This window comes from Xenopus laevis, chromosome 9_10L (assembly GCF_017654675.1).
Source record: "Xenopus laevis strain J_2021 chromosome 9_10L, Xenopus_laevis_v10.1, whole genome shotgun sequence".
NCBI classification, from domain to species: domain Eukaryota; kingdom Metazoa; phylum Chordata; class Amphibia; order Anura; family Pipidae; genus Xenopus; species Xenopus laevis.
The window spans coordinates 25,265,189-25,293,113 of NC_054387.1; the positions used below are offsets into that span (position 1 = coordinate 25,265,189).

General features: G+C 40.1%; 1 protein-coding gene across 2 annotated transcripts in view; it reads right to left on the reverse strand.

The window, feature by feature from the left end:
• Positions 1–27,625, reverse strand: part of nploc4.L (NPL4 homolog, ubiquitin recognition factor L homeolog) — a 91,413-nt gene extending 63,788 nt beyond the window's left edge. Inside the window, exons 1-4 of one of the 2 annotated variants that reach the window (XM_018234516.2) lie at positions 27,464–27,625; positions 26,852–26,910; positions 5,412–5,492; positions 3,989–4,101 (exon numbers count right to left, since the gene is read on the reverse strand). In XM_018234516.2, coding sequence (XP_018090005.1) covers positions 3,989–4,101; positions 5,412–5,492; positions 26,852–26,857 — 200 coding nt within the window. In that variant the 5' untranslated portion in view covers positions 26,858–26,910; positions 27,464–27,625. 2 annotated transcript variants of the gene reach the window in all.
• Positions 27,626–27,925: the final 300 nt, after the last annotated feature.

Here is a 27,925-nt window from a genome sequence, read left to right on the forward strand (position 1 = left end):
ATGAAATTCCAAATGTCTTTATCTGGATGACACTGCTAGAACATGTGATAGAATTTGCCTTTCTCTGGGCATCCTCTAAAGCAAGTGTCCCTTGTGTTTGGGTAGATTTTTTCAAGTCTTTCTGGAGTGTAGAAGATGCGGCTGAGAAATTTAATTTGTATGAGCCTGTCCTTGGATATGCGTCCTTTATTTGGCTCAGTACCTCAGTCTATGTCTCCTGCTCAATATTTCCCAGATCTTGGCTCCATTGGGCTTTGGTTTTGCCTAGGGGGTTCCCTGAGTTGCACAGTTTGGGTTGGGAATTGCACTGGAAATGCGTGTTTCAGTTGGAGATCCCTAAATAGGTAGTTGTTTGGTAGGTTGTAGTCATTTTTAAGCTGATCAAAGGTTTTAAGGGTGCTCCCATGTAGGCCATGCCGAAACTCTGTAATACCTTTATTAATCCAGATGCTGGTATCCGGTGTTAGGGGAAGGTATTCCATCAGCCTGTTGTTCCATAATGGCATAGCTGGGGACCACTGGTTTGTGCTTATGTAAGGTTTTTTAGCCACAATCTTCCAGCATTTGTATGTGGACATGATCATTGTTAGGAGGCAGCTACCTGGTTGTGGACCAGTGAACGCTAAGGACTGCAGCTTTTCTTCTGATTCCAGGGTGTGCATTTCCAGTGTTACGGCTATGTTGTCAAAGTTGGGGTGCCACCATTGTTGCAGATTAGTAAATTGTGCAGCCAATTAGTAGTTTCTGAAGTTAGGGAGAGCCAGTCCTCCTTTACTCCAGGGAGCTTGCATGGTTGTTCTCGCAAGTCTTGGTTTGGAGGTAGGTCATAGAAGCTTGTCAATGTCATTGAACCACTTAAGTGGGATATATATAGGTGAGTTAGCTAGTACATTGGGTAGCTTGGGTAAACGAATCATTTTAACTAAATTCACTCAACCAACAAGAGAAAGTGGTAATTCTGCCCATGCTGGGGTTTTGGCCCTAAACATTGCTAGAACAGGTTGTAGTCTCACTAGACAAGTCAAGTTTCCCAAGACTGAACTGAAGGTATTTTATTTCTGTCACCCATTTCAAATGAAGGTCCACTCTAGGGTGTGGGCTATAGTCAATCGGGAGGATACTGGATGTAATCCAGTTAACCTGCAAACCTGAGTATTCCCCAAACTGTTTTACTAGCTGTAGCAGTTGGAATAGGGAGTGATTGGTGTCTGCTAGGTAAACAAGAGTGTTGTCCGCACATAGTGTGATTTTTTTCTTCCCTATCGCCGATCCATTAATATTAGTTATTTCTAATTGTGGCTGCTAGAGGCTCAGCTGCTATGGCAAATAGGTCAATTGTGCAGTATACTGGACATGACTGATTTAGCTGGGGTAAAGCACGAGTATTGGGTATCTTTGGGATCTCCATAGGTCTGTCAGGTCAAGGGCTTCTGACCATCCCTGGAGTTTGTGTTGTTATCTGGGACTGTGTTAAAGTCGGCTGCTAAAAGAATGGGCCTGGGGTCAGGGCTTGTAAGTTTAGCAGATATTTGGTGTAGCAGGTGTAGACTAAATGGGGATGAGTTGTATACAACTACTTTGGATATAGGGCAGTGTGCAAGAACAGTGCAATATCACAAATGTCTGATTGCAGAGTTTCAAAAGTGTATGGAAATTGCCTTCCGTATTAAAATGGCTACCCCTGAGGAGTGTGATGAGTAGTGTGCATGATAGAGTTGTGCTATCCATGGTTTTTTAAGGGACATGATCATACTACCTGTCTGGTGGGTCTCTTGTTGATTATGTCCGATTTGTGGTCTTTGAGAAATCTGAGCACTATGGTTCGTTTGATTCTGTCATTCAAACCTCTGATATTCCAGGATGTCAATCTAATTTTGCCTTCAGCCATGGGGAGAGGGAGTGGGGAGGGGTTTCAGGGGCCCCAGTACTGTGCAAAGTTATGGAAGAGTACAATCATCAATAACTTGTAGTAGTGAAACACAACAAATTTTAACCAAAACAACCTTGTCCCACCCAGAATCATCTTAAGCAGAGATACTGCCCTAAACTGTAAACTTGCTGTTAACTTAACTATATGTGGAGGTAGCAATCAAACCATTGTGGCCGAGAACAACTTCAACCATGCTCCTAAGGGGATATCCTCACGGATGTCCTGTGAAGGGTGCTTCTTAAGTTTTAGGGCCTGTGCCCATTTTGCAGTGCATCTGGTGTACTGTGCATTAAATCGGCTGTATGTGATGGTGGCACCCTTATTTTAAGCCTTTGCTATCCAATCATTTACTTCTGCTAGCCAATCATTTACTTCTTGTGGGTCAGCAAAAAAATGGTGTTTGCCATCTGATTGTATCCCTAGCTTGACTGGATACAGCATTTTGTATAGTATGTTGTGGTCTCTAGGGCGTTTTTTGGCGCCAGTAAAAGAGGCTCTTTTCTTTCTGTATTCCAGACGAAAAGTCTGGGTAAAGTAAAAAAAATTTTGCCTTGGTACTGCACATCACCAAGGTGCTTGGGGCAGCTAGGGCTGCGTCACAGTCTTTATAATTTAAGAGCTTGGCCAGGAATGTGCGTGGTGGGGCTCCTGGGGGTGCTGACCTGGTTGGGACCCTGTGCCCTCTTTCCACCACTAGGTTGGGGGGGGGGGTAGCGTGGACTCACCCAGGTGCTGTTTCAGCCACTCCGTAAAGAAGGCCTCTGGGTCTCTTCCCTTCATGCCCTCGAGTAGGCCAACCACCCTCACATTGTTCCACCTTTGCTGATTTTAAAGGTCTTTAATTTCAGCCACCACTTGTTTAATCTGCATGTGGAGCTGCTGAACCTTTTCCCGAAGAGTGGTGCAGGTATCCTCTAGACTGCTGATTTGGGATTCGCAGTGGTCCGGTCCCTAATGTTCTGCGTTCTTGGCGTAGGATTGAAAGTTACAAGCGGAGCTCCTCTATTGTGTTAGTAAAGATCGACATCAACGTTGCTTGGCATTCCGCTATTGGGGTTAGCACCTGGTTGATCGGCAGATCTTGTGGTGCGGACTGCTGTGCTGGCTGCTGTGTGATGGGGGTGGAGGGCTGTGTCGCTTTGGAGCCACCATCTTGGCCTGCATCTCTTGCGTAGACACAGAGTTTTTGGGCAATTTCTGGCTTGAACTCTTTTAAAGACTAACACAGGGGGTAGTGCAGATTTAATGTGCGTGATTAGTTTTTTAGTACACAGAAACTCAGTTGACACATTCTAGAAATGTGAAGACTAGAAATGTAAAAATACTACTTTCATGTGTACTTAAAGTTACCCTTTCTCTGGAATAAACATTTACAATTCATTTGGGTTTTTTTTGTAAAAGACACAGACTAAAACAAGCATTCACATCAGCCACTAAACTGGTTTACAGTTTGAATGTCAGTAAAGATCTGGGGACACGGCCAGTGCACAGTCAGTTTTTTTGCCGCTCCCTTCCCCAGCTCGGTTGATCTGCACTGAAAAGTATAACTTCCCCCTACAGCAGGTATGCAGAGCAGAGATAAACCCAAAAACATGAAAGAAGGCATTTTCAGAACTTCTGTGAACCTGCACTAAACAAAAAGCTGTACATTTTAGCGCAGATTAATGGAGCTGAGGAAGAGATTGGTCTGCTTCTCTCACCCAGCTGGATAAAACGCAGCCAACACTCCATGTGCCCACAGGCTAAGGGATAGAGGCACGCTGCATTGTATTTGTGTACTAAAGATTTTTAGTATCACTGCTGTTTTTATTCAACAGAGATTTTGCTGACACACAGAAACACTAGTATTTGCTAGCATGTGATAACAATAGAGTTCTGAACTTGATGTGTCATGACAAAGTTCATGTAGGACATGCTATTTAAAGCCAATAATGTAATGTAAGATAAACATCCTATTTTCACGTCAGTTCTAACTTAAACCAATAAGAAAATAATTTGCAAGCAGACTGTTATCAGTGAGGTTACCGAACAAACAAACATTGTTGCTCTGCAACTTACTTGATTTTAAGGAAATGGAGGGACTTGTTTTGGGAAGCAGAAATTTCTCCCGTCCGATTTCTGTTCACATATACAGAAAATCTATTATTTGTGAAGCCAAACTCTTTAGCTACCTGGGGAAACATAGTGATATAGTTAATTTGGGTTGAAAAGAGAACTATGTCCTATCAAGTTTAAAGTGGACCCGTCACCCAGACACAAAAATCTATATAATAAAAGTCCTTTTCAAATTAAACATGAAATCCAATTTCTATTTTTTATTAAAGCATTCATAGCTGTTGTAAACTAATTTAAAAATCTCAGCTGTCAATCAAACATTGTCTGCCCCGCCTCTATGCCTAGGCATAGAGGCGGGGCAGACAATTACTTTCACTTTCCATTCAGCACTTCCTAGATGTCACTGCTCTCCCCTCATTCCCCCATTCTCTTCACCATTTAATTGTGTAGCCAGTGCATGGGGATGGACATCAGGTCCCCCATTCTGGTGCACAAACAAGATTCTGAGATGATACAAGGCTTGTCTTAATAACAGTGTCCCCAAAATGGCTGCTGTCTGCTTGCTATAATTATGACTTCCCAAACTGATGGAAACAAGATTCAAATAATTTATATAGTGTAATTAAAGTTCTTTTTGCTTGACTAATGTGATAAAATAAGATTTTGAATATTTTTTTTCAGTGACGGGTCCACTTTAACAATATTTAGTGTATAGCCCATGCAATGGTGACTGAAACAAGATTTGAATCTTAAATTAACTAAAATCTTTGCACTAGTGCTGAATCACATGACAAGCAAGCATTTCTTATAATAACTTTCCATCCATATTCATTGTACATTTAACAGTAATATAATATGCAAACAGATGCTAAGATGGGTATATGGTTCCACAAGAGTAAAAAGAAAACTGCACTGGAGGTTACCAATAAAGAAATGATGGAACACTCACCTGCTGAACACAGGATAGAGGTTCATAGATGATAGAATACTAGTCAGTAGTGATGAGAAAAATCTTTTGCCAGGTTTCGAGGTGAAAAAAAACCCAAAAATGCCACTTAAGACTCCAATGAGTATAAAAAATTGTCTTGCATCAAAAAAAAGTGAGTCAATGCATTTGCCAAATTTTTCGCCGTTTTGTGAATTTACAGCAAAACAAAAACGGGTCAGATTCCTTATAACTTCTAGTCAGAACTGGTGTCAGTCATAGTGCAGCAATATATACATGGAAGGCCCAACTGACTGGTACATGTGTAACTCATCTTGGTCACAGTATCATGACACGTTTCTGACTTTCTATATTACTGAAATAGTGTGGCATCACTTTTAACATTTAAGCCACAACAACTGGCCAAATGTTGTGAGTGACAGCTTATCTTACAGTGTGTTTATGACTGTCTGGACATGAGAGACGTTAGATACAACAAACCTTTTTAAGAAACATTACTGCAGTTTCCCTCTTGCTTGCATTAATTCGCTTAACGCCATCTGGAGACTGAATGCGAATTACCTGAGGAAATATAAACAGATTTTATTAAAACCAAAAGAGAAATATACAGGTATGGGATCCATTATCTGGAAACCTGTTATACGAAAAAGCTCCAAATTTATGGAATGGCTGTCTCCCATAGACACCATTTTATCCAAATAATCTAAATTTTAAGAATGATTTCCTTAAGTAATAAAAAAACAGTACCTTGCACTTGATCCCAACTAAGATACAATTAATCCTTATTGGAAGCAAAACCAGCCTACTGGGTTTATTTCATATTTATATGATTTTCTAGAAAACTTACGCTATGAAGAGCTAAACTCTTATTTATTATTAGAGTTATACTAGAAATGTAATTGTCACTTAGCAACCGAGTATAAAACTGTACATCAATAAAACTGGAGCCAGAAGCAGCAGGGTAACGCCCCCAAGGAAGCAAACATGATGCAAATTTTAATAGGCTCTGATCATACCACACAGGTAATCATATCTTCAAACTGAGTTTTTTATATGTTAATGTGCCTGTTTGTTTTTTTTATTAACCACAATCCAATTCAGTTTATTTTGAGTTGTAAAATGTAACTATTTTCATGGCTTTGCTATAGTCAGCTAATTCCCGCATATTTTTATAGCAGCTAAATAAATAACTGACTTCTACAATTCTATCCACCTTCAGCACATTCAAGTCAATACTAAAGGGTCACCAAAGGAGGAGCCATTTTGATCTTTTAAGTTGATCACTGCTTTAAGATACTAGAACACTTTAAAGAAATGGTAACATCAAAAAATTAAGGTTTTTTTAAAGAAAAAAAAAATATGCAGTGTTGCTGTGCACTGGTAAGACAGGTGTGTTTGCTTCAGTAACACTACTGCTAAACTGCTGTGTAGCAATGGGGGTTGATACTCAATGGGGACAATATTCTAGAGAAGTGTTCAACTTGATACCAGTGTTGGAAGGGCCAAATTTCAACTTGGGATGCCCCTAGGCCCTCATACTTATCACCACGCCAAACGTGATCCCATCTGCTCATAACACTAGCATTTGAAAGAAGGGAGCCACAGTGGAGACTAAGCGGGCAGGAGATTTGACAGCTCCCTTCATTCTAAGGGGATCATCGGGATGGGGCCCTGTTGGAGATTGCTCTGCTGGAGAAAAATCTGGTGTGGTGTGCATGCATGTTTTGTAAGAACCGAGTTGGCTCAAATGACCTCTGCCATTGACTTGTAAATGAACTCGGCAATTTTAGGTGGCGAATATTTGAATTTTTGTTTCCATGGTCGAGATGTGATAAATCTCACATTCTAATTTACTATTCGACCCTTGATAAATTTGGCCGTAGTATTGATAATACCTTAGACCCTGTAACTCTCCTATAACCAAGCAGAGGAACTTAATTTTCTTTTCAGTGTTTACTGTTAAGTGATATGCTTTTTCTGTATAAGACAAATACTTTAATTGCTGACATCTATGTAAACTTACTTCTCTGCCTGATTAAGTACACTTGAGATATTTTTTTATTTTCTTGTTTTTAGTTGGGTGAAAACAAACTCAAACATAAATGTAAAAAAACATTGTTTCCCCTTTAACGGAGAAACAAACCCCATATTAAAATCCACCCCACATAGACCCCCCTCCCTCCTCACCCCCAGCCTAGCTGCTGCCCTGGGCAAATGCCTCTAACTTTTTACTTACCCGTCTGTGCAGATTCAGGGATCGTAGTTCACGGCAGCCATCTTCCGGGTCTTCGTGTCTTGTTCCGGCAATTCTGCAATTTCCTTCAATTTCGGCGCATGCACAGCTGGCGCGAACAGGGAAATTGCTCCAACTGCCCATGTGCTGCCACGCCAGTGTCATTTGTAATTTACTGAAGACCTGGAAGATGGCTACCGTGTACGCCGTTCCATGAATCTGCACCGATGGGCAAATAAAATGTTAGTGGCATTTGCCCGGGTAGCAGCTAGGCTGGGGGGGGAGGGCTGTCTATGTGGGTTAGGGGGTGTTTTTTTTAAATAAGGGGTTTGTTTCTCCTTAAACTGTATTTATCTACACTATGCCTCTCTCAGCATCTGTTTCTCTTCATTCTGTCTTCATTTAGGAGTTGTCATACGGTGCTCCTTTTGCCTAAAAGATTTATTAGAATCACCAGAAATCCTGTCTCTCTACATAAAGACTGCATTTTGTTAGATTTTGTTTGTACTGGGATCAGTTATTTGAATAAGCTCTAATACATCTGCTAGGAAAGGGAGACCCCCTATAAGATATATTGGATCATTCATATATTCACTGTTATATAACAGTGAATATAAACTTGATTATTTCAGAAACAATGCAGATTTTTCAATTGATTGTATTTAGAATTTAGTTTTTTATTTCAGTATGAGGAAGCTTGTATTAAATTTCCATTTTCGCAAAAGTTCCCCTTTAAGGACAGGGAGCATCACATGTTTTTTCAAAATTCTCATGCTGGTACCAGTATTAAATGTATGTTTTCAAATGCAAGGTGTTTGACTAGTAAAATGGGAGAGTTGGAGTTGCTGGCACTGGAGGGGAAAAATTATGTGGTTGGTGTTGCCGAAATGTGGTTGAATGAGCTGCACGACTGGACAGTTAATATCAGTGGCTATACTGTGTTTCAGAAGGACAGAGGCAATAGAAAAGGAGGAGGGGTATGTCTGTTTGTTAGGCAGGATTTAAAAGCTAATGTAAGTAAAGAGGAGGAGGCTAAGCTCCTGAGGCAAACATAAAAGTCTGCTAACTTGAGGAATGATACGGGGGGATTTTAATTACCCAGATATTTACTAGAGCATCAGTACTGGCAGGTCAATTACCGTATATACTCGTGTATAAGCCGAATTTTTCAGCACCCAAAATTTGCTGAAAAACTCTACCTCGGCTTATACGCGAGTCATACGCAGGAGGGGAGCAGGAGTTGACATCGCTACTTTGAGTCTCACGTCACGCTGCAGATTGATTCTCTTACTTCTTCCGGTGGGAGGGGAGTGTGCGCGTCTGTCACTCTCCATCTTGCGTCTCAGTTTCAGCCCAGCCGGTTAGCCCTGCCGAAGAGTGGAGATATTCTGCCACATGATGATCGGATCAGGAGGGGAGCAGGAGTTGACATCGATACTTTGCGTCTCACGTCACGCTGCAGATTGATTCTCTTACTTCTTCCGGTGGGAGGGGAGTGTGCGCGTCTGTCACTCTCCATCTTGCGTCTCAGTTTCAGCCCAGCCGGTTAGCCCTGCCGAGGAGTGGAGATATTCTGCCACATGATGATCGGATCATCCCTGCCTCACTGCAAGTGCATAGTGGAGATTGGAGAGTGGGCGTGGCCTTGCTGTTTTAATAGTGTGCATGGAGAGTGGCAGAGGCTGCTGGTGGTGACGTCTGTAGTTGTGGCTGTGCGACCCCGGGGGCTCTGGCTTGGCTCAGTGAGGGCTGCAGGTAATAAATCCTTGTTTGTGTTGCTTGGGTGCGTTTTTGTAGCGCAGCTTGCAGCTCTCTGGCTGCTTTCAGCATGTGTGGTCAGGTTGTGGTTGTTAGATGATGCTGGGAGTTAAAGTTTGCACGTGCAAGTTTAGTTTGGTTGCACAAACATTCTAATACCTATTACCATCCCTAATCTTGTAATTAAATCAACACAGCATAGCGGCCCAGTCGTGCAGCAACAGCGAGCTTTGTAATGTTTGTCTGTATTCTGCACTGCTGCTTATGACTACTGACACAATGCAGCCCAATCCAGCTGATTCTCACATCTGGATTAAGTGATCAATAACATTGAAGCCACTGGATATGTGTAATGGTTTTCAGCTCAAGAGAAACGGAAGCAAGGAAGGAGCTGCTACTATCACATTAGCACTGCAGTTTGTAGCCTTCTCACCACTTTCCCACCCATACGGTCAGTCAGTGCCTCTGTTAAGTTGTCCCTGGTTTATTGTGCTGGCTACTGGTCCACTTTCTAGTTAAAGCCAGAGAGCAGTGCAGGCATTAAATCTGTACCATTCTGCTATGATATCTGGGGGTATTATACGTGTACTTGCTGCTGTGCCATCTTTTTGTGAGCTCTGGGGGTATTTAGTAATAGAGTGCCAGGTCTCCCAGTCCATCATTTCTCAGCCTAGGCTTATACTCGAGTTAATAAGTTTACCCAGTTTTTCTAGGTAAAATTAGGTACCTCGGCTTATACTCGGGTCGGCTTATACACGAGTATATACGGTAATGGGAACAGGTTTATAAACTCGTTGATTGACACTTTTATGGCACAGGTTGTTGAGGGACCAACCAGAAACCATGCTATACTAATCTCTAATGACCCAGAACGTATAGCAAATGTGTATGTGTTTGAAACCATGGTATGTATCATAATGAAATCGCATTTAATTTTTGGTGCAATAAACAAATATACATTGGGGCAACAGAACACCTAAGTTACAGAAAAACAAATTTTAGCTGCTTAAAGCTGCCCTTCAGGGCATAGATTGGGGTATTATGGTTTCTGCAAAAACACAGAACAATGGTTGCCATTTAAAATATTAAATCATTACTGTTCCCAATTTATTTCATTAAGTATTAAATGTAGAAGCACTAAGGACCACCTGATGTTGCTTCATGTTCATACAGAAGTAAAGACATTAATAGACGTTAAAAACTACAAGTCTCTGGGGACAGCAGCTACATTTAATGAATATAAACACTATAATAAATTTTATAAAACAGCAATCTGGAAGACAAGGATAGAAAATGAGGAGTGCATTGCAGCAGAGGCTAAGACTAACCCCAAAAAGTTTTTACAGTATATTAATAGTAAAAAGATACGGGTTGAGAGGCTCCTTTAAATAATGGTACTAGTATAATTGTGCTAAATTAGTTATTTTCTTCAGTGTATACAATAGAGGAGTAAGAGTTCCCAGACCCACTTCACAGCTGCACTCTTGGTTCACCTTCACCTGGCTCAGGATATAGTACATAAAGCTTTACTAAAAATGAATGAGAACCAGGTGATAGGGCCAGATGGAATACACCTCTTGGGTACAAAGAAAGGTTAATTCAGTTTTAGACTGGCCTCTATTTCTGATTTTCTCTGACTCACTTTCAACTGGTTTGGTACCTCTGGATTGGAGGAAAGATGATATAACTCCTATATTTAAAAAGGGATTACAATCTCAGCAATTGTTAGCCAGCAAGTTTGACATCTGTGGTGGACACATTTTTTGAATGCTTGTTAAGGGATCACACTCAAAATGTTGTCCTGGTGTTTTTTATGATGAGGTAAGCAAGATGCTGGACAGTGGAAAAGCAGTAGATGTGATCTATTTGGATTTTGCCAAATTATTTGATACAGTGCCCCACAAACTACTGTTTTCTAAACTAAGGGCTATTGGGCTTAATGAGGATGTTTGCACAGATAGGAAACTGGCTACAGGATCGTGAACAAAAGTTGGTTGTTAGTGGTACATTCTCTTCTTGGAGTAAGGTTCTTAATGGGGTCCTTAAGGGCTCTGTATTGGGTCCACCTTTATTTAACTTGTTCATTAATGATTTATGGGAGGGTACTGTAAGTAATGCATCAGTGTTTGCAGAAGACACAAAACTATTCAGTCCAATTAATTCCATCCAGGAGGTGGCCATACACTATAAGATCAGCTCGTTTGGCAAGGTCGACAAACGAGCGGTCTTGTTATTGCAAAAATGTTTAACAAAGTTACAAGATGACAGCCCCCTGCGCCAACTTTAAAAGCATAAATCATTTGTTTGATTAGGCTTCTGGTGCAGTAAGTTCATATTTATATTTAGTATACAAGATACAGCATTTCTAACATTATTCTATTTTAGACTTTAGTTGCCCTTTAAATAAAAAAAAAAAAACCATTGATGGCACTGGTGAAGCAGTGGAGTCGCTCTGGGTAGAGATTTCAACTGGGTAAAAGGTTACAAAGAAAATTATCATTGGTGTATGCTTCAAACCACCTTGTATAAGTTACGAGAATGAAGCCCAGCTACTTTTACAAATAGAAGAGGCTTCGCAACTAGGTCAATTCATTATGGGTGACTTCAATTATCCAGACATTGACTAGGGTAATGGGGTTGTCATGACAGGAAAAGCTAGTAGGTTTGTAAATATGCTGAATGACAACTTTTTATTCCAACTCGTTCGAGAACCTACTAGGAATAATTCTCTTTTGGATCTTGTAATAACTAATAATACCAAACGTATTTCTAGAATTTGCGTGGGTGAGCATTTGGGGAATAGTGATCATTACATGGTCTCCTTTGAGATTATGTTGCAAAGGCAAATCTAAAACACTAAATTTAAGATGTGCAAACTTTGAAGGTATAATGGCATCTCTGTAACATTAAATTGGAAATGCACAGGGTTAAACAAGGAACAAATGTGGGACATTTTTAAAATGCTGCTTAATAAATATACATGTCAGTATATTCAACTTGCAAGCAAGGAACATTACTGCAAAACAAAAAGTGTTGGTGGTGAGGTTGGTAAGAAAAGATGTGCTTTTAAGGCTTTAAAGTTAGCTGGGACAGCCGAAACGTTTATCAGGTACAAGGAGGCTAATAAGTGATGCAAAGACAAGTTAAAATCGATATGGAAAAGGTTGCAGCAAACAGTAAAAAGAATCCAACATTTTTTTTTAATATGTAAATAGTAAAAACATGAAGCAGGAAGGGGTGTGACCCTTAATATCAGAGAAGGATCAGTTGTTTGATGAGAACAGTAAAAAGCAGAGATTCTGGACTGTTATTTTTCATCTGTCTACACAAAAGAGGAACCAGTTAATGAAAGTTTCCATCTTAATAATCCCAGTTGTAGTAATACATCTAATGATGCATGGTTCACACATGAGAAAATTTAAAAGAGACTAGAACATGTTAAAATAAACAAAGGTCTGGGACCGGATGGATCATTGAGGTCTGGCATGGTGCAGAGAGAATGGTGAATTGCTAATGTGGTGCCGTTATCAAAAAAGGGATCCCATTCTCAGCCTCAAAACTATAGTCCAGTTAGTCTGACATTAGTGGTAGGAAAGCTTTTGGTAGGGTTATTGAAGGATATGGTACTGGACTTCATGGCAGATCCTAAAACTAGGAGTTTGTGCCGGCATGGTTTTATGTGTAATAGATCTTGCCAGACTAACAATTCCTTTTTATGAGAAAGTGAGCAGGGACCTCGACAATCAATTTGCTCTACTTAGACTTTGCTACAGCATTTGATACAGTGCCACACAGAAGGTTACTGGTTAAATTAAGGTATGTTGGCCTGGATAGAGAACTGACTAAAAGATAGATTTCAAAGAGTGGTAGTTTTAATTGAACCATTGTTGTTAGTGGAGTACTGCAGGGCTATGTACTAAGTCCCTTGCTTTTCAAACTTGTTTATTAATGACCTGGAAGAGGTAATTAAAAATACTGTTTCTATTTTTGCTGATTATACAAAATTGTGCAGAACTATTGGGTCTATGCAGGATGCAAGGTTATGCAAAATGAAAACATAATTTTGCCTCTTTAAGGTTCCTGGTAAGGCCTCATCTGGAGTATACAGTGCAATTTTGGACTCCAGAGGGATATATATGACTGGGAGAGAGTGTAGAGACGTGCAGCTAAACTGGTTAGAGGATGAAAGACTTAAATTATTATGGTGGACTGTCACGGTTGGGGTTGTTTTCTCTGGAAAAAACAGTTTGCGAGGGGACATGATTACACTTTACAAGTAAATTAAAGGACATTCTAGATAAATAGCAGGGCCCTTTTTACCCATAAAGTGAATCACCACAAGAGTCCACACCTTCAGACTAGAGGAAAATAACTTTCATTTGAAGCAACGACTGTGGTTCTACACAGTGAGGTTGTGGAATGCACTGCCGGGTGATGCTGTGATGGCTGATTCTGTTAATGCTTTTAAGAGTGGCTTGGATGATTTTTTGGACAAGCATAATATCTAAGGCTATTGTGATACTAAAATCTATAGTTATTGTGATACTAAAATCTATAGTTATTATTGATATGGGTGTAAACAATTTATGTGAGGGTGTGGAGAGGTCAGTGTGAGTGTGTGTACGTATGGACGCTGGGATTCATGTGGAGGGGTTGAACTTGATAGACCCAATTTAACTATAACTATGGGATGTGAAAATATACAAGCCACTTAAAACCTCAATGGGACTGCACTATGCAAATCTATAATGGAAAAAGACCTTGGAGTCCTTGTAGATAATAAACTTGGCTTTAGCAAGCAACGCCAGTAAGCCGCTGCAAGGGCAAACAAGGCCTTGAGCTGTATTAAAAGGGGCTTGGCTCGCTGAACGAGGGGGATATTCTTCCACTGTACAGAGTGCTGGCAAGGTCCCATCTAGTATATGCCACACAGTATTGGTCTTCATTGCTCCAACAGGATATTATTGAGTGGGTCCGGAGAAGGGCAACTAAGCCTAGAAAAGTTATGGAACATCTTATGTATGAGGAAAAGCCAGCCAAATTGGGGTTGTTTACGATGGAGAAGAGATGCTTGAGGGGGTTATATGCTAGCTATGTATAAATATATAAAGGGATCATATAATAATCTCTCAAAGGTTTTATTTACCAGTAGGTTCTTCCAGCTGACACGTGGGCACCCATTCTAATCAGAAGAAAGGAGGTTACGGCTAAATATTCACAAGGGTTTTTTTTTCTTTACAGTGAGAGCTGTGACAATATGGAATTCTCTCCCTGAATCAGTCACGATCGCTGATACATTAGATGGCTTTAAGAAGGGGTTGGATGGCTTTTCAGCAAGTGAGGGAATACAGGGTTACGGAAGATAGCCGATAGTACAAGTTGATCCAGGGATTGGTCCGACTGCCATCTTGGAGACAGGAAGGATTTTTTCCCCCTCTGAGGCAAATTGGAGAGGATTCAAATAGGGGTTTTGCCTTCCTCTGGATAAACTAGCAGTTAGGCAGGTTTTATATAAACTTAAAACGTTGAACTTAATGGATGTGTCTTTTTTCAACCTATTTATGCATGGCCCTATCCTTGTTACAGCATTAGTTGTATTTTCAATAGTGAAAAAAAATTAAAAAAAACATTATAATATTAACATAAAATTATGTAATTAATTGGTATTATGAGTCACATGTCACATATATTTTAAGGGGGTTGATGCATTTAGTTCAGTAAAGCAATTTCCAATTTCATTCCACTTACCACAGGATACAGTTGCCTAATGGTGCACTGCTTCTTTTATACAGGACTATCCAATATGTCGAAGTACTGAGAGAAAGCAAACAGAGCAGAGCTTGCTGCTAAATTCCTTTTATTGGACACAACATGTTTCGGGCGGGTGCCCTTTATCAAGTGTACAAATGGTCAGTGTTAAACATTTAAAGAGTGAAACAGGAAGTGAGGTCACGTGACAAGATAAGCATTAGGGGTAATTAGAGAGTCCTTGTATGCAAAATGTCCTTAATTGATTCAGTCCACCGTGTAACATTTTCTGGAAACAACTCAAAAAAGTCTCTTCAAATAAATGTTAAATAATAGAAAAAATTGAAAAAATGAAAAATACTCAAGGAACTGCCCATTTCTGGGCCTACCACAAACATATCCTGATAAATTGCTCAATAATTATGGAAGGAAAAAGATATGCCCATAACTCTTACCAATAGCCGTACATATAATGTAAATCTCAAGGGCTCAGAAATCAGTTATCTGAAAAAGAAGCAAATAAAGCATCAATAACAAGAACAAGTAACGAGAACCATGTTTAACTGTACAAGTAAGCGCAACATTGTAACAGTGTCAAAGGAAGCATTTCACACTCCAGCTGTCATTCATGCCTTTAGGGTACATTGTATCTAACTTCTTGATCCAATATGCTTCCCTCTGTAATATTCTCTTTTTGGGGTTCCCCCCTCGCTGTGGGGAGTTGATCACCTCTAAAATAGCCCATCTTAATTGTGACTGATTATGATTAGCTTCCTTAAAGTGCCTAGACACTGTAGTGTCCGTGGCTGTCCCTTTCTTGTAATTACGTATGTTACCTTTGTGCTCTTTAATTCGAGTCTTCACAGGTCTTGTAGTCTGGCCAATATAGGCCAGTCCACACGGGCATTTTAGAAGGTAAATCACGTTATTTGTATCGCAAGTGGCATAGTGTTTTGTTTTCACTGGTGTGCCGTTAGCAGGATGTCTCAGAGTGTCCCCTTTGATGATGGAGGAGCAACAATTGCAATTTAAGCAGGCTTTTCCCTTTCTTATAGCTAAATATTGGGGGTTTTGCTAAGGGGCCTCTGAGTGTTTTTTCTTGTTGTAGCAGTGGCCAAAATTTGTGAACAATCCGTTCAATCTGTTTACTCTGTGCATTATACTGGCTTACAAATGGGAAAATGTCCTTTTTCTCTTTGGGTTTGTATTTGAGTAACTCATGCCTCGGAATTGTACCCACCTCTTTAACATAGTGTTCAATATTCCTAGGTTTGTACCCTCTTTTAAGGAATCTATGTTTGAGAGTGTCAGCCGCCTTTATGTAGTGATCGTCATCGGACGTAATCCTACGTGCCCGTATGAACTGACCCTTTGGAATTGTTATTTTAGGGGCATGAAAACTGGATGCGAGTAAAATATTGTTTTTCTCGGTACTCTTACGATAAAGGCTGGTGCTGATGTTGCCATTGTCAATTGTTATTGTGACATCTAAGAAATTAATACAATGGCCCCCCGTTTCTGTGGTAAATTTAATAGTGGGATGGGCTTTGTTGGCATGAGTTATCATTTCAGTAAAGGCTGCGTCTGGGCCATCCCAAAGGACGAGAATATCGTCCACAAATCTGTAAAAGCCAGTTATAAACTGTATATATGGTGCAATCAAGAACAACTGTTTTTCGATTCTATGGACAAAAATATTGGCAAACGAAGGAGCGACGGCCGCACCCATCGATGTCCCTTGTTTTTGCCAGTAAAATTCGCCAGAGAATCTGAAATAATTCTTTTTAAGCACAATTGACAGACAATCAATAATGAAATACAGCAGTTGGTGAGTGATGTTAATTTCAAGTAAAGCTTCCTCTACATATCCTATACCTTCTTCCTGCGGGATAGAGGTGTAGAGGCTCTGTATATCGATACTGTACAATTTTACATTGGTACTGATTTTCCCAAGATCCCTCAATTTACAGAGTAGATCAGTGGTATCGATAAGGCAAGTGGGTATATTTGTAACCAAAGGTTGTAGAAAAGTATCCACAAATTTAGAAAGGGGTTACATCACTCACCAACTGCTGTATTTCATTATTGATTGTCTGTCAATTGTGCTTAAAAAGAATTATTTCAGATTCTCTGGCGAATTTTACTGGCAAAAACAAGGGACATCGATGCGTGCGGCCGTCGCTCCTTCGTTTGCCAATATTTTTGTCCATAGAATCGAAAAACAGTTGTTCTTGATTGCACCATATATATACAGTTTATAACTGGCTTTTACAGATTTGTGGAAGATATTCTCGTCCTTTGGGATGGCCCAGACGCAGCCTTTACTGAAATGATAACTCATGCCAACAAAGCCCATCCCACTATTAAATTTACCACAGAAACGGGGGGCCATTGTATTAATTTCTTAGATGTCACAATAACAATTGACAATGACAACATCAGCACCAGCCTTTATTGTAAGAGTACCGAGAAAAACAATATTTTACTCGCATCCAGTTTTCATGCCCCTAAAATAATAAGAGCAATTCCAAAGGGTCAGTTCATACGGGCACGTAGGATTACGTCCGATGACAATCACTACATAAAGGCGGCTGACACTCTCAAACATAGATTCCTTAAAAGAGGGTACAAACCTAGGAATATTGAACACTATGTTAAAGAGGTGGGTACAATTCCGAGGCATGAGTTACTCAAATACAAACCCAAAGAGAAAAAGGACATTTTCCCATTTGTAAGCCAGTATAATGCACAGAGTAAACAGATTGAACGGATTGTTCACAAATTTTGGCCACTGCTACAACAAGAAAAAACACTCAGAGGCCCCTTAGCAAAACCCCCAATATTTAGCTATAAGAAAGGGAAAAGCCTCCGAGATCTGTTATGCCCCTCTGAGATCAATCCCCCCCAATTGAAAGGAGCTACAAGGTTCCTAGGCCAACCCAAGATGGGCACATTTGCCTGCTTAAATTGCAATTGTTGCTCCTCCATCATCAAAGGGGACACACTGAGACATCCTGCTAACGGCACACCAGTGAAAACAAAACACTATGCCACTTGCGATACAAATAACGTGATTTACCTTCTAAAATGCCCGTGTGGACTGGCCTATATTGGCCAGACTACAAGACCTGTAAAGACTCAAATTAAAGAGCACAAAGGTAACATACGTAATTACAAGAAAGGGACAGCCACGGACACTACAGTGTCTAGGCACTTTAAGGAAGCTAATCATAATCAGTCACAATTAAGATGGGCTATTTTAGAGGTGATCAACTCCCCACAGCGAGGAGGGAACCCCAAAAAGAGAATATTACAGAGGGAAGCATATTGGATCAAGAAGTTAGCTACAATGTACCCTAAAGGCATGAATGACAGCTGGAGTGTGAAATGCTTCCTTTGACACTGTTACAATGTTGCGCTTACTTGTACAGTTAAACATGGTTCTCGTTACTTTTTCTTGTTATTGATGCTTTATTTGCTTCTTTTTCAGATAACTGATTTCTGAGCCCTTGAGATTTACATTATATGTACGGCTATTGGTAAGAGTTATGGGCATATCTTTTTCCTTCCATAATTATTGAGCAATTTATCAGGATATGTTTGTGGTAGGCCCAGAAATGGGCAGTTCCTTGAGTATTTTTCCTTTTTTCAATTTTTTCTATTATTTAACATTTATTTGAAGAGACTTTTTTGAGTTGTTTCCAGAAAATGTTACACGGTGGACTGAATCAATTAAGGACATTTTGCATACAAGGACTCTCTAATTACCCCTAATGCTTATCTTGTCACGTGACCTCACTTCCTGTTTCACTCTTTAAATGTTTGTTAACACTGACCATTTGTACACTTGATAAAGGGCACCCGCCCGAAACATGTTGTGTCCAATAAAAGGAATTTAGCAGCAAGCTCTGCTCTGTTTGCTTTCTCTCAGTACTTCGACATATTGGATATAAGGTTAGCACCTGGAGCGGGGGTGTTCAACTGAGATTGAGAGCAGTAAACCACCATTCCCCAGTCGCATATTCTTTTCTTTTAATACAGGACTATACTGCTTCCTATGCTACGTTATGCATAATGGACACTTTGGGACCTGTTTCAATGTAATTCAACAGCTGAGCAAAAAAAGGTAAACCATAAACATTACAAAAAATATATATATATATATATATATATATATATATATATATATATATATATATATATATATATATATATATATATATATATATATATATATATATATATATATATATATATATATATATATATATACATATACATATACACACACATACATACACACACATATATAAATTTCCAAAGATGAAGCCGCACTCGCAGGTCTTATGAAGAGGAAATCTATTTTATTAGGCACAACTGACATTTGGGCTGGTACACCAGCCTTTCTCAAAATGAACCGGAATTACAAACATTGGTTTAAAAACACACTGTGGCGGGAAACCAATTAAACAACAGAGAAGTGGCGTGTATACCAGGTGGTATACTTAAGTGCATATAATACATACATAAAGTATTAAAAAGTGAAAGAACACAAGTGCTGTGTGCAGTAATAATCACATAATAATCAGTAAATGTATGGACAGGAACAACTGTGTAAATTAAAAATCTAATTAAAAAAAAAATCAAGAATGAAAAATAGAAAATAAAAATAACGATAAAAAAAAAAACACTCTCTCTCTTCATGGTGAGAAGATTGAAAACCAAAAATCAAATTAGCCTGTGCTGGTATCGGCTTAACCCTTTCGGCAGCAACTCTGTTAATCAGTTTGTAAAAAACTAATCACGTACAGATCAATTGGCAAAACATTAATAGGAAAAAATAAGAAGGGGGGAAAAAGCAAGTAACGGAAGAGGGGTAGAAAAAGAAAATGGAAAGAAGCAGAAAGAGGTGGGAAACCTAGGGGAAACGATAAGGAAGCTCACACTGTGGATCTAATGTTGGGCTTGTAGAGAACTTAGGAAATGAAGCAATATGCTTAGGAAAACTTATAAAGGCCATAGCTAGGAGCCTCCATAGCAGGAAAATTGGAACATGTTAAATACAAAACACCTAGCACAAAAATTCATAGTAAGCAATTATATTGGAAATATAATTTAAACTTTCGTATAGACACGAAGGTGATACCCCCACAACCCTCACAGTTAGCTGTAACAAGAGAGTAGGTTAAGTCATCAGCGAAGAAATTGTATGCAGTAAAGAATAGAGCATAGTTAGTATTTGCATCAAAAATCATTTATGTATGAACTGTGCATAAGAGACCAACTCATTTAGTCTATATGGGCTCAAGGTATTCAGTTTGTAAATCCACCGTAGTTCCAATTGGAGCAGTAGTTTTACCACAATTGCCACCCCTGATTGGCGGGGGTAATTGATCAATTAGCATACATCTGAGATTGGCCAATGAATGTCTATGAGTGAGAAAGTGTGCAGCCACGGGTGCATCTGCTTTGCCCGTGTCCAAAGCAGATCCGAGCGGTGATTGGCCATCCGTTCATGAAAGATAGTAGTGATAATAGTCTTCCCCACCCAGTACATTCCACAGGGGCATTTAATAAAATAAATGAGATATTTTGAAGTGCAGCTGAGTCTGTGGCTGATGGTAATATTTCTGCTTGTGGCTACTGTGGTGACCTTTTGTCGTATGAAGTAAAAGGGTGTAATAATAAACGGTATACACCGAGTCTATGAAACACTGGTGCCGGTATGTAAAATATAGGTATCGGCACTCATGAAAAAACCACACTCACAGGACTATCCATAGTGAAAAAAAGTTATAATTTATATCAACGTTTTTGGCTTACAACTTAAGCCATCCTCAGGAAGTTGAAAGCCGAAACGTTGAAATAAAAATGTAGGAAGCGATACTGGAGCGCACAACCATAAGAGAGTCAATGCCTGGGTGCCAGTCCAAATATAGACAAAATGTATCACACCAGGTGACGGCACACCAAGGGTCGCGCAAATAGCTGCCGTAAGCGAGACACGGAGAGTGTTATACCATTCATGAGCCCTGTATCTCCCGAACGGCACAAGGCATCTCTCCCTTAAAGCGGTAACTCATTTCTTTTAATATTCCCCTTTAGTAAACGGGACAACGCTCTCTATTGTTTACATTGGTTGCTAGGGATCCCTAGCAACCACATTTTGGCGCCAACTACAGCCCACTTAAGCGTCCCACTCATGCACTGTTACTTTTCTTTTCCCTGACGAAGGCTCCAAGATGGAGCCGAAACATTGGAACAAATATACCTGGTCTAATTTAACTTTTGTTGCTGTTTGCCTTTACATTCCTTGGTGTGCCATCACCCGGTGTGATACATTATATACATAATATATATATAAAACAAACATGGGAAAGTACAAAATACATATAGACAAATACAAGAGTCCTCTGCACTCAACCCATTATCAATATATTTAAGACAGAGACATTTTGTGCATACTGCTACTAAAAAATGCAAAACAGGGATTGTTTGTCCATATATTGCAATATATTTAAGCTGGCCAACTACGTCAAAGTCATCCCATATCTGGCCAGTCCTAAACTTAATTTTCATCTGATTCATTAAGAATTCTACTGCTTCATTATACATTTTACAAAAGGGACTAGGTTTTACCTGCAACTTACTAGCTGCTTTCAAAGTAAAACTCCCAAACTTGGCTGCCCTTTTATTAGACACCAGTGGGATCACCTGACTATAGTTGGGAAGGGTGGGAGCTACAACATGGAGCTGGTCACTGCTCCTGTATAACTATAACAAACAAGGGAAAGTTGTGCTCACAATTTTTAAAAACCATTAGGCGGGGGTGCAATGAGGCTGTGACCACAAAATACACATAGACAAATACAAGAGGTCCTCTGCACTCAACCCATTATCAATATATTCAGAGACCAGCTCCATGTTGTAGCTCCCACCCACCCCTGTCGTATAGGCGAGCTAGGAGTATTGGTGACACGCTCATGCAAGCGGATTTGTTACAGCCTAAAGCAAGACAGCCAGTTTTCTTTGGAAAGCCCAGTATAGGGACGTTTCCATGTTTATCATGTGGATGTTGTAATGGTATCATTAAAGGTGAGAATGTCATCCATCCATCTAAAGGATAAAATATCAAATTGCAACATTTTGTTACCTGCACCACCAAAGGGGTTATTTAGATGTTGAAATGCCCCTGTGGAAAGGCCTATGTGGGCAAAACTAAACGAGAGGTGAGGACAAGAATTGGGGAACATAAGAGGGCAATCACTAATTGTGATCTGGAAAAACAAATACGTCACCCCAGTTAGTAAACATTTTCGATTACAAGGCCACAATAGTAATCAATTAAGATGGCTGGTACTGCAGGTCGTCAAGGCACCCCCTAGAGGAGGGGATTTTAATCGGATATTGCTGCAGAAAGAAATAATGTGGATTAATAGACTGAACACCATGGCCCCTATGGGATTAAATGAGTACTTAAATTACACTTGCTTTTATTAAAACAGTGGTAGTTTTTAGGTAAGTTGGAAGAAGAGTGTATTAGAGCGTCTCTGTGTTTATACATTGAAGTAATGTATTTTTTATGCTTATATTTTTACAGTTTAAAAGAAAAATATCACGTAATACATTTGAGATTCACGGACACAGATACTACTATTTTACAAATGTTTAATCACTTTTCTGCTCTACACGGGTAGTATAACAATGTTTGTTTTTAGCAGAATTTTAGAGGGTTCATTGTGTTTTTGTTATATAAATTATTGTAATGATGTCACTAATTGAAAGGGAGGAGTATGCCTCCGATGCACTTATATATACTTGTGTACCAAGTTACACTGATGAGAGCACTTGAAAAAGGAGGCTGTGCCTCCGAAACGTTGTGGAGATCTCAAATAAATTCCCACCTTTTAGGACGAACGCTATTGTGTGTGCCATCCGTTTTCATTTCTTTAAGTGTTCATATGCCTGGGTGCACGATCAGTGAATCATTTCCATCCATTCCAAAAGGATCGGCACTCACAGGACTTGAAAATGTGAAGTAGGTTTATTTGTAGAACAACATAAGACTAAAGGCTTCTGATGGAGCCCGAAAACGTTAGTCTTATGTTGTTCTACAAAAGTTAAACTAAATCAAGGTTTATTAAATCCAACGTTTCGATTCCATGTTGGAACCTTCGTCAGGGAAAAGATATATAGATCGATAAATTTATTGTGCAGACCTGATCATTATGTTCAAAGGCCAGATCACACATATTCTAAGGTAGTGTGGTTGGCAGCCACTGCATGTGTGGCCAGTTACAGATATAAGTTATGTCTTTCAATACATGTTTGTTGCTCAAATGATACACAAATAAGCTTTTAGCAAACACTGGTCAATTCTGAACAAATGATAATCCAAATTCTTTTTTTGCAGTTAGAATTTAAAGAAGAAGAAAAGATAGAATCACTGGGTTTTATTTCAGTGATTTTAGTTGTTTCCTTTTGAACCAGGTCTGGCACTTCTCTTCTTCAAAGATTGCACCAGCCCAGGGTACTATTTCTCTGAGCTCTGCTGTACTTAAGCTGTGTACCACACTAAAAGTACAGCACATGTGCAGCAGAAATAGGCAAAGAATTACTGTGCTGTGCTTGTCCAGGGCAGTGCATGGGATGCTCGGAAATCAGAACAATATGGTGCAACAAAGCACCAGCCCAGGAAATTAAGTGCAAAGAATCATTGAAAGATACATATTAAGTTAGGTTGAAAAAGGACACATCCATCAAGTTCAGCCTTTTAACTTTTTTTTAACCTGCCTAGCTGCCAGCTGATCCAGAGGAAGTAGGGATGCACCGAATCCACTATTTTGGATTTGGCCGAACCCCCCCCGAATCCTTCACTTAATATTCGGCCAAATACCGAACCAAATTCGAATTTGCATATGCAAATTAAGGGTGGTAAGAGGAAAACATTACTTCCTTGTTTTGTGACAAAAAGTCACACGATTTTCCTCCGGCCCCTAATTTGCATATGCGTATTAGGATTCGGTTTGGCCGGGCAGAAGGATCCGGCCAAATCCAAATCCTGCTGAAAAAGGCCAAATCCTGGTGAATCCCGAACCGAATCCTGGATTTGGTGCATCCCTAAGAGGAAGGAAAAAAACCCCATCTGCAGCCTCTCCAATTTGCCTCAGAGGGGGAAATAATTCCTTCCTGACTCCAAAAATCGGACTAGTCCCTGGATCAATATGTACTATGAGCTATCTTCCATAACCCTGTATTCCCTCACTTGCTAAAAAGTCATCAACCCCTTCTTAAAACCATTTAATGTATCAGTGAGCATGACAGATTCAGGGAGAGAATTCCACATCGTCAAAGCTCTCACTGTAAAAAAAAAAACCTTGCGAATATTTAGCCGTAATCTCCTTTCTTCTAATTACAAAGGGTGCCCACGTGTCAGCTGGAAAGACCTACTGGTAAATAAAGCATTAGAGAGATTATTATATGATCCCATGATCCCTTATATATTTATAAATAATAATCATATTACCCCTTAAGCGCCTCTTCAGCGTGAACATCCCCAATTTGGCCAGTCTTTCCTCATAGCTAAGATTTCCCATACCGTTTACCAGTTTAGTTGCCCTTCTCTGTATCCTCTCTAATACAATAATGTTCTGTTTGAGTGATGGAGACCAAAACTGTACGGCATAGTCTAGATGGGGCCTTACCAGTGCTCTATAAAGTGGAACAATGACCGATTCCTGTTGGGAATCAATGCCCTTTTAATACAGCTCAAGACCTTATTTTCCCTTGATGCTGCTGACTGGCATTGCTTGCTACATTCAAGTTTATCATCTACAAGGACTCCAAGGTCCTTTTCCATAATGTAAAAATTGCAGTCTTAATAAGGGTATAAATGGCTTAGATATTTTTACATCCCAGGTGCATTACTTTACATTTATCAACAATGAATCTCATTTGCCACTTAGCTGCCCAGATTGCCAGTTTGTCAATATCATGTTGCAAGGATGCCACATCCTGAATGGAATTAACTGGATAGTTTTGTGTCATCTGCAAACACTGATACATTACTTACAACACATTAATGAACAAGTTAAATAAAAGTGGACCTAATACCGAGCCCTGGGGGACCCCACTAAGAACTAGGGATGCACCGAATCCAGGATTCGGTTCGGGATTCGGCCTTTTTCAGCAGGATTCGGCCGAACCGAATCTGAATCCTAATTTGCATATGCAAATTAGGGGCGGGAGGGCAATTGCGTGACTTTTTGTCAGAAAACAAGGAAGTAAAAAATGTTTTCCCCTTCCCACCCCTAATTTGCATATGCAAATTAGGATTCGGATTTGGTTCGGCCGAATCCTGCTGAAAAAGGCCGAATTTGCATATGCAAATTAGGGTTCGGATTCGGTTCGGTATTCGGCCGAATCTTTCGTGAAGGATTCGGGGGTTCGGCCGAATCCAAAAAAGTGGATTCGGTGCATCCCTACTAAGAACCTTACTCCAAGTAGAGAATGTACCATTAACAACCACCCTCTGTACCCGATCCTGTAGCCAGTTTCCTATCCATGTGCAAACGACTTCATTAAGCCTAACAGACCTTAGTTTAGAAAGCAGTCGTTTGTGGTGCACTCTATTAAACACTTTGGCAAAATCCAAATATTTCACATCTACTACCCCCCACTGTCCAGCATCTCACTTACCTCATCATAAAAAGCAATCAAATTTACTGGCCTATAATTGCCAGGCTGAGATCGTAATCCCTTTTTAAATATTAGAATGACATCCGCTTTTTCCAATCTATAGGTACCATACCAGATGAAAGTGAATCTGAGAAAATCAGAAATAGGGGCTGGTCTAAAACTGAACCAAGCTCTCTTAGAACCCGGGGGTGTATGCCATCAGGCCCTGGAGACTTGTTTACATAAATTTTTATAAAAATGTTATGAATCATATCCTGAGTCAGCCACTAATCAGATTGAGCTGAGCCATCAGTGCAGCTATGAAGTGAGCCTGGGAACTCAGACTCCTCTATTGTATACACAGAAGAAAAGAACAGATTTAACACATTTGCCTTTTCTGTATCTGTTGCAACCATACAGGTACCATTATTTAATGGAGCAACACTCTCAACCTGCATCTTTTTACTACCATTTCTGTTCTGTGTTTTTAGCAGAAAACCTAATGCCCCGATCAATGCTCTGGGCGGCGCTCGATTTCTCCTCCATGCCTTCTATAGGAGATAGCCAGGGAGAAGAAATTGAGCGCCACACGATGGATTGACTCCCTGTTGCCGTTTCTGAAGAGGAGCGCATGCATCGAAGCGGTAAGTAATTTCTCAATAAAAGCTTGGCGATTTAAAAGTTAAAACTGTCTTGGTGTTTATGATGTCTTGGTGTTTATGTTACTGGTCCTTTAACTGCACGTATGACACCACTGTAGGTATACCTGTGAAATGAGATTCACTATTTAGTAGACTTTCCTGTTCTTTTAATGCCAATGTCCAAAACTTTGTGCACTGCATGTTATTCACCTGCTTGGATCTTAAGCTTTGCAGGTCAGGGACTTCCTTCCTACCAAGTCTCTTACCAAATGGCCTTAAATCTCTCTATACTTATGCTTGTTTGTTTTATTTATTATAATGCTTGCCCTTCCTGTGTATACTTTCATAAATTGTAAGGTTATACAGTGTTGCACATCCATGTACAGCTTTATAAATAAAGATATTCATACATACATTCAACAGATGAGATCAAAATTAAGTTTCAGGTACCATGTTCATGACAAGTCCAGATGTGTGGGCAAATACGACAACATACATATGGTACAATGTTTGCCAAATTACTCATACACATGCCATGCTAGGCATTTCCAACCAAATGACTTGTCTGAACATGTCTGCACACCATTTAAAGAAAATGACATACACCCTTTCTACATACTCTTATAACCAGGCCTGGAATGAGAATCAAAATATGCCCTGGCATTTCAAGTACACAGAGGCTCCACGCTAGCCCAATAAATAGTGACTGTCTAAGCTCTATAGCAACCCTCTGGCATTTTCCAGAACCCACAGATTGTCAGTCTGGCCCTGCTTATAACTTTTTGTCATCTTTTTCCACCCTCATTTTGTAGTCCTATTTGTCATTTTGGGGTACTGGGCTGGCACATGCTTGGGGTACCAACCTGCATCCTGAGAACAGCTGTGTGGCAATTAAGGCAGGGTAAAATGAAGTTATACAGTCCTGGAAAGCAAATTGCAAATTAGTCTTCACGTAGTGCAGACAATTCATGTTAGTGTTACAACTAAAACTCACTGAGCTCCTCTGCCAAATCATGTTATGCCAAGATATTTATTTAAAACCAGTTTCTGGGTCTGTTGCTTCCTCTGTAATAACTCATCCAATGTCATTCCAAGAAAGAACCTGGTTCGACATCACAATTAAAGCTAATTCATTGGACTTTAAGCACTAATGCCATAACAGTCAGATGCAATTCATTAACACGAAGCGTGGGTTTCATTGAATCTACTGAGAATAATATTTGGATTTATGTATCCCGTATCCAATAGAATTGCTGATAAACTGTACTTACTCTACGGGCCCTTAACGTTAAATCTCTAGGACACCTTCCATAGTGTCGCCCAAATGCCCATCAACCAAGCTGTTGTTGCAATACAAGCAATCCCGGGGAATTTTTGGAAGTTTAACAAAAGCTTTAGGGCCGCAGCCCGAAGGTTGCAGAGCATGCTCTATAATTAACCTTATCATTCAACGTCCCTCTCCCCTGAGGACTCACAATGCTCTCCGACATGACTGTCGCTCCAGCGAATAGTTTGCTTCTACACCTCGGTTATCTCTAGAAGTTTCCCGGTTGGGTAGAGGCTAATTTATTTCCTCGGAAAGGACCTCCGTGACGTCACGATCACGTGATCCTACCATGTGACCGCACATTGCGGATGGGTAGCGGCTAGTTTCTTGCCTCAGAAAGAACCTCTGTGACGTCACGGTCATATGATCCTACCATGTGACGACTCCACTGCTAATTACCTATTAATGAGCGGCAAATTCAAACAGGGGAAAGCGGCAATGCTTTCTAGTGGCAGCTGCGGACTCTTGACAGGACCTGCAACCCGGAGTTGCCAACTCTGTGGATTTGGGGGGGATCACTATGCCTCTGAATCTCTGTAGGGTGAGGGGGAAATAACTGCCTCTGAATCTCTGTGGAGGTGAGGGGATCCCTGTGTCTCTAAATCTCTGT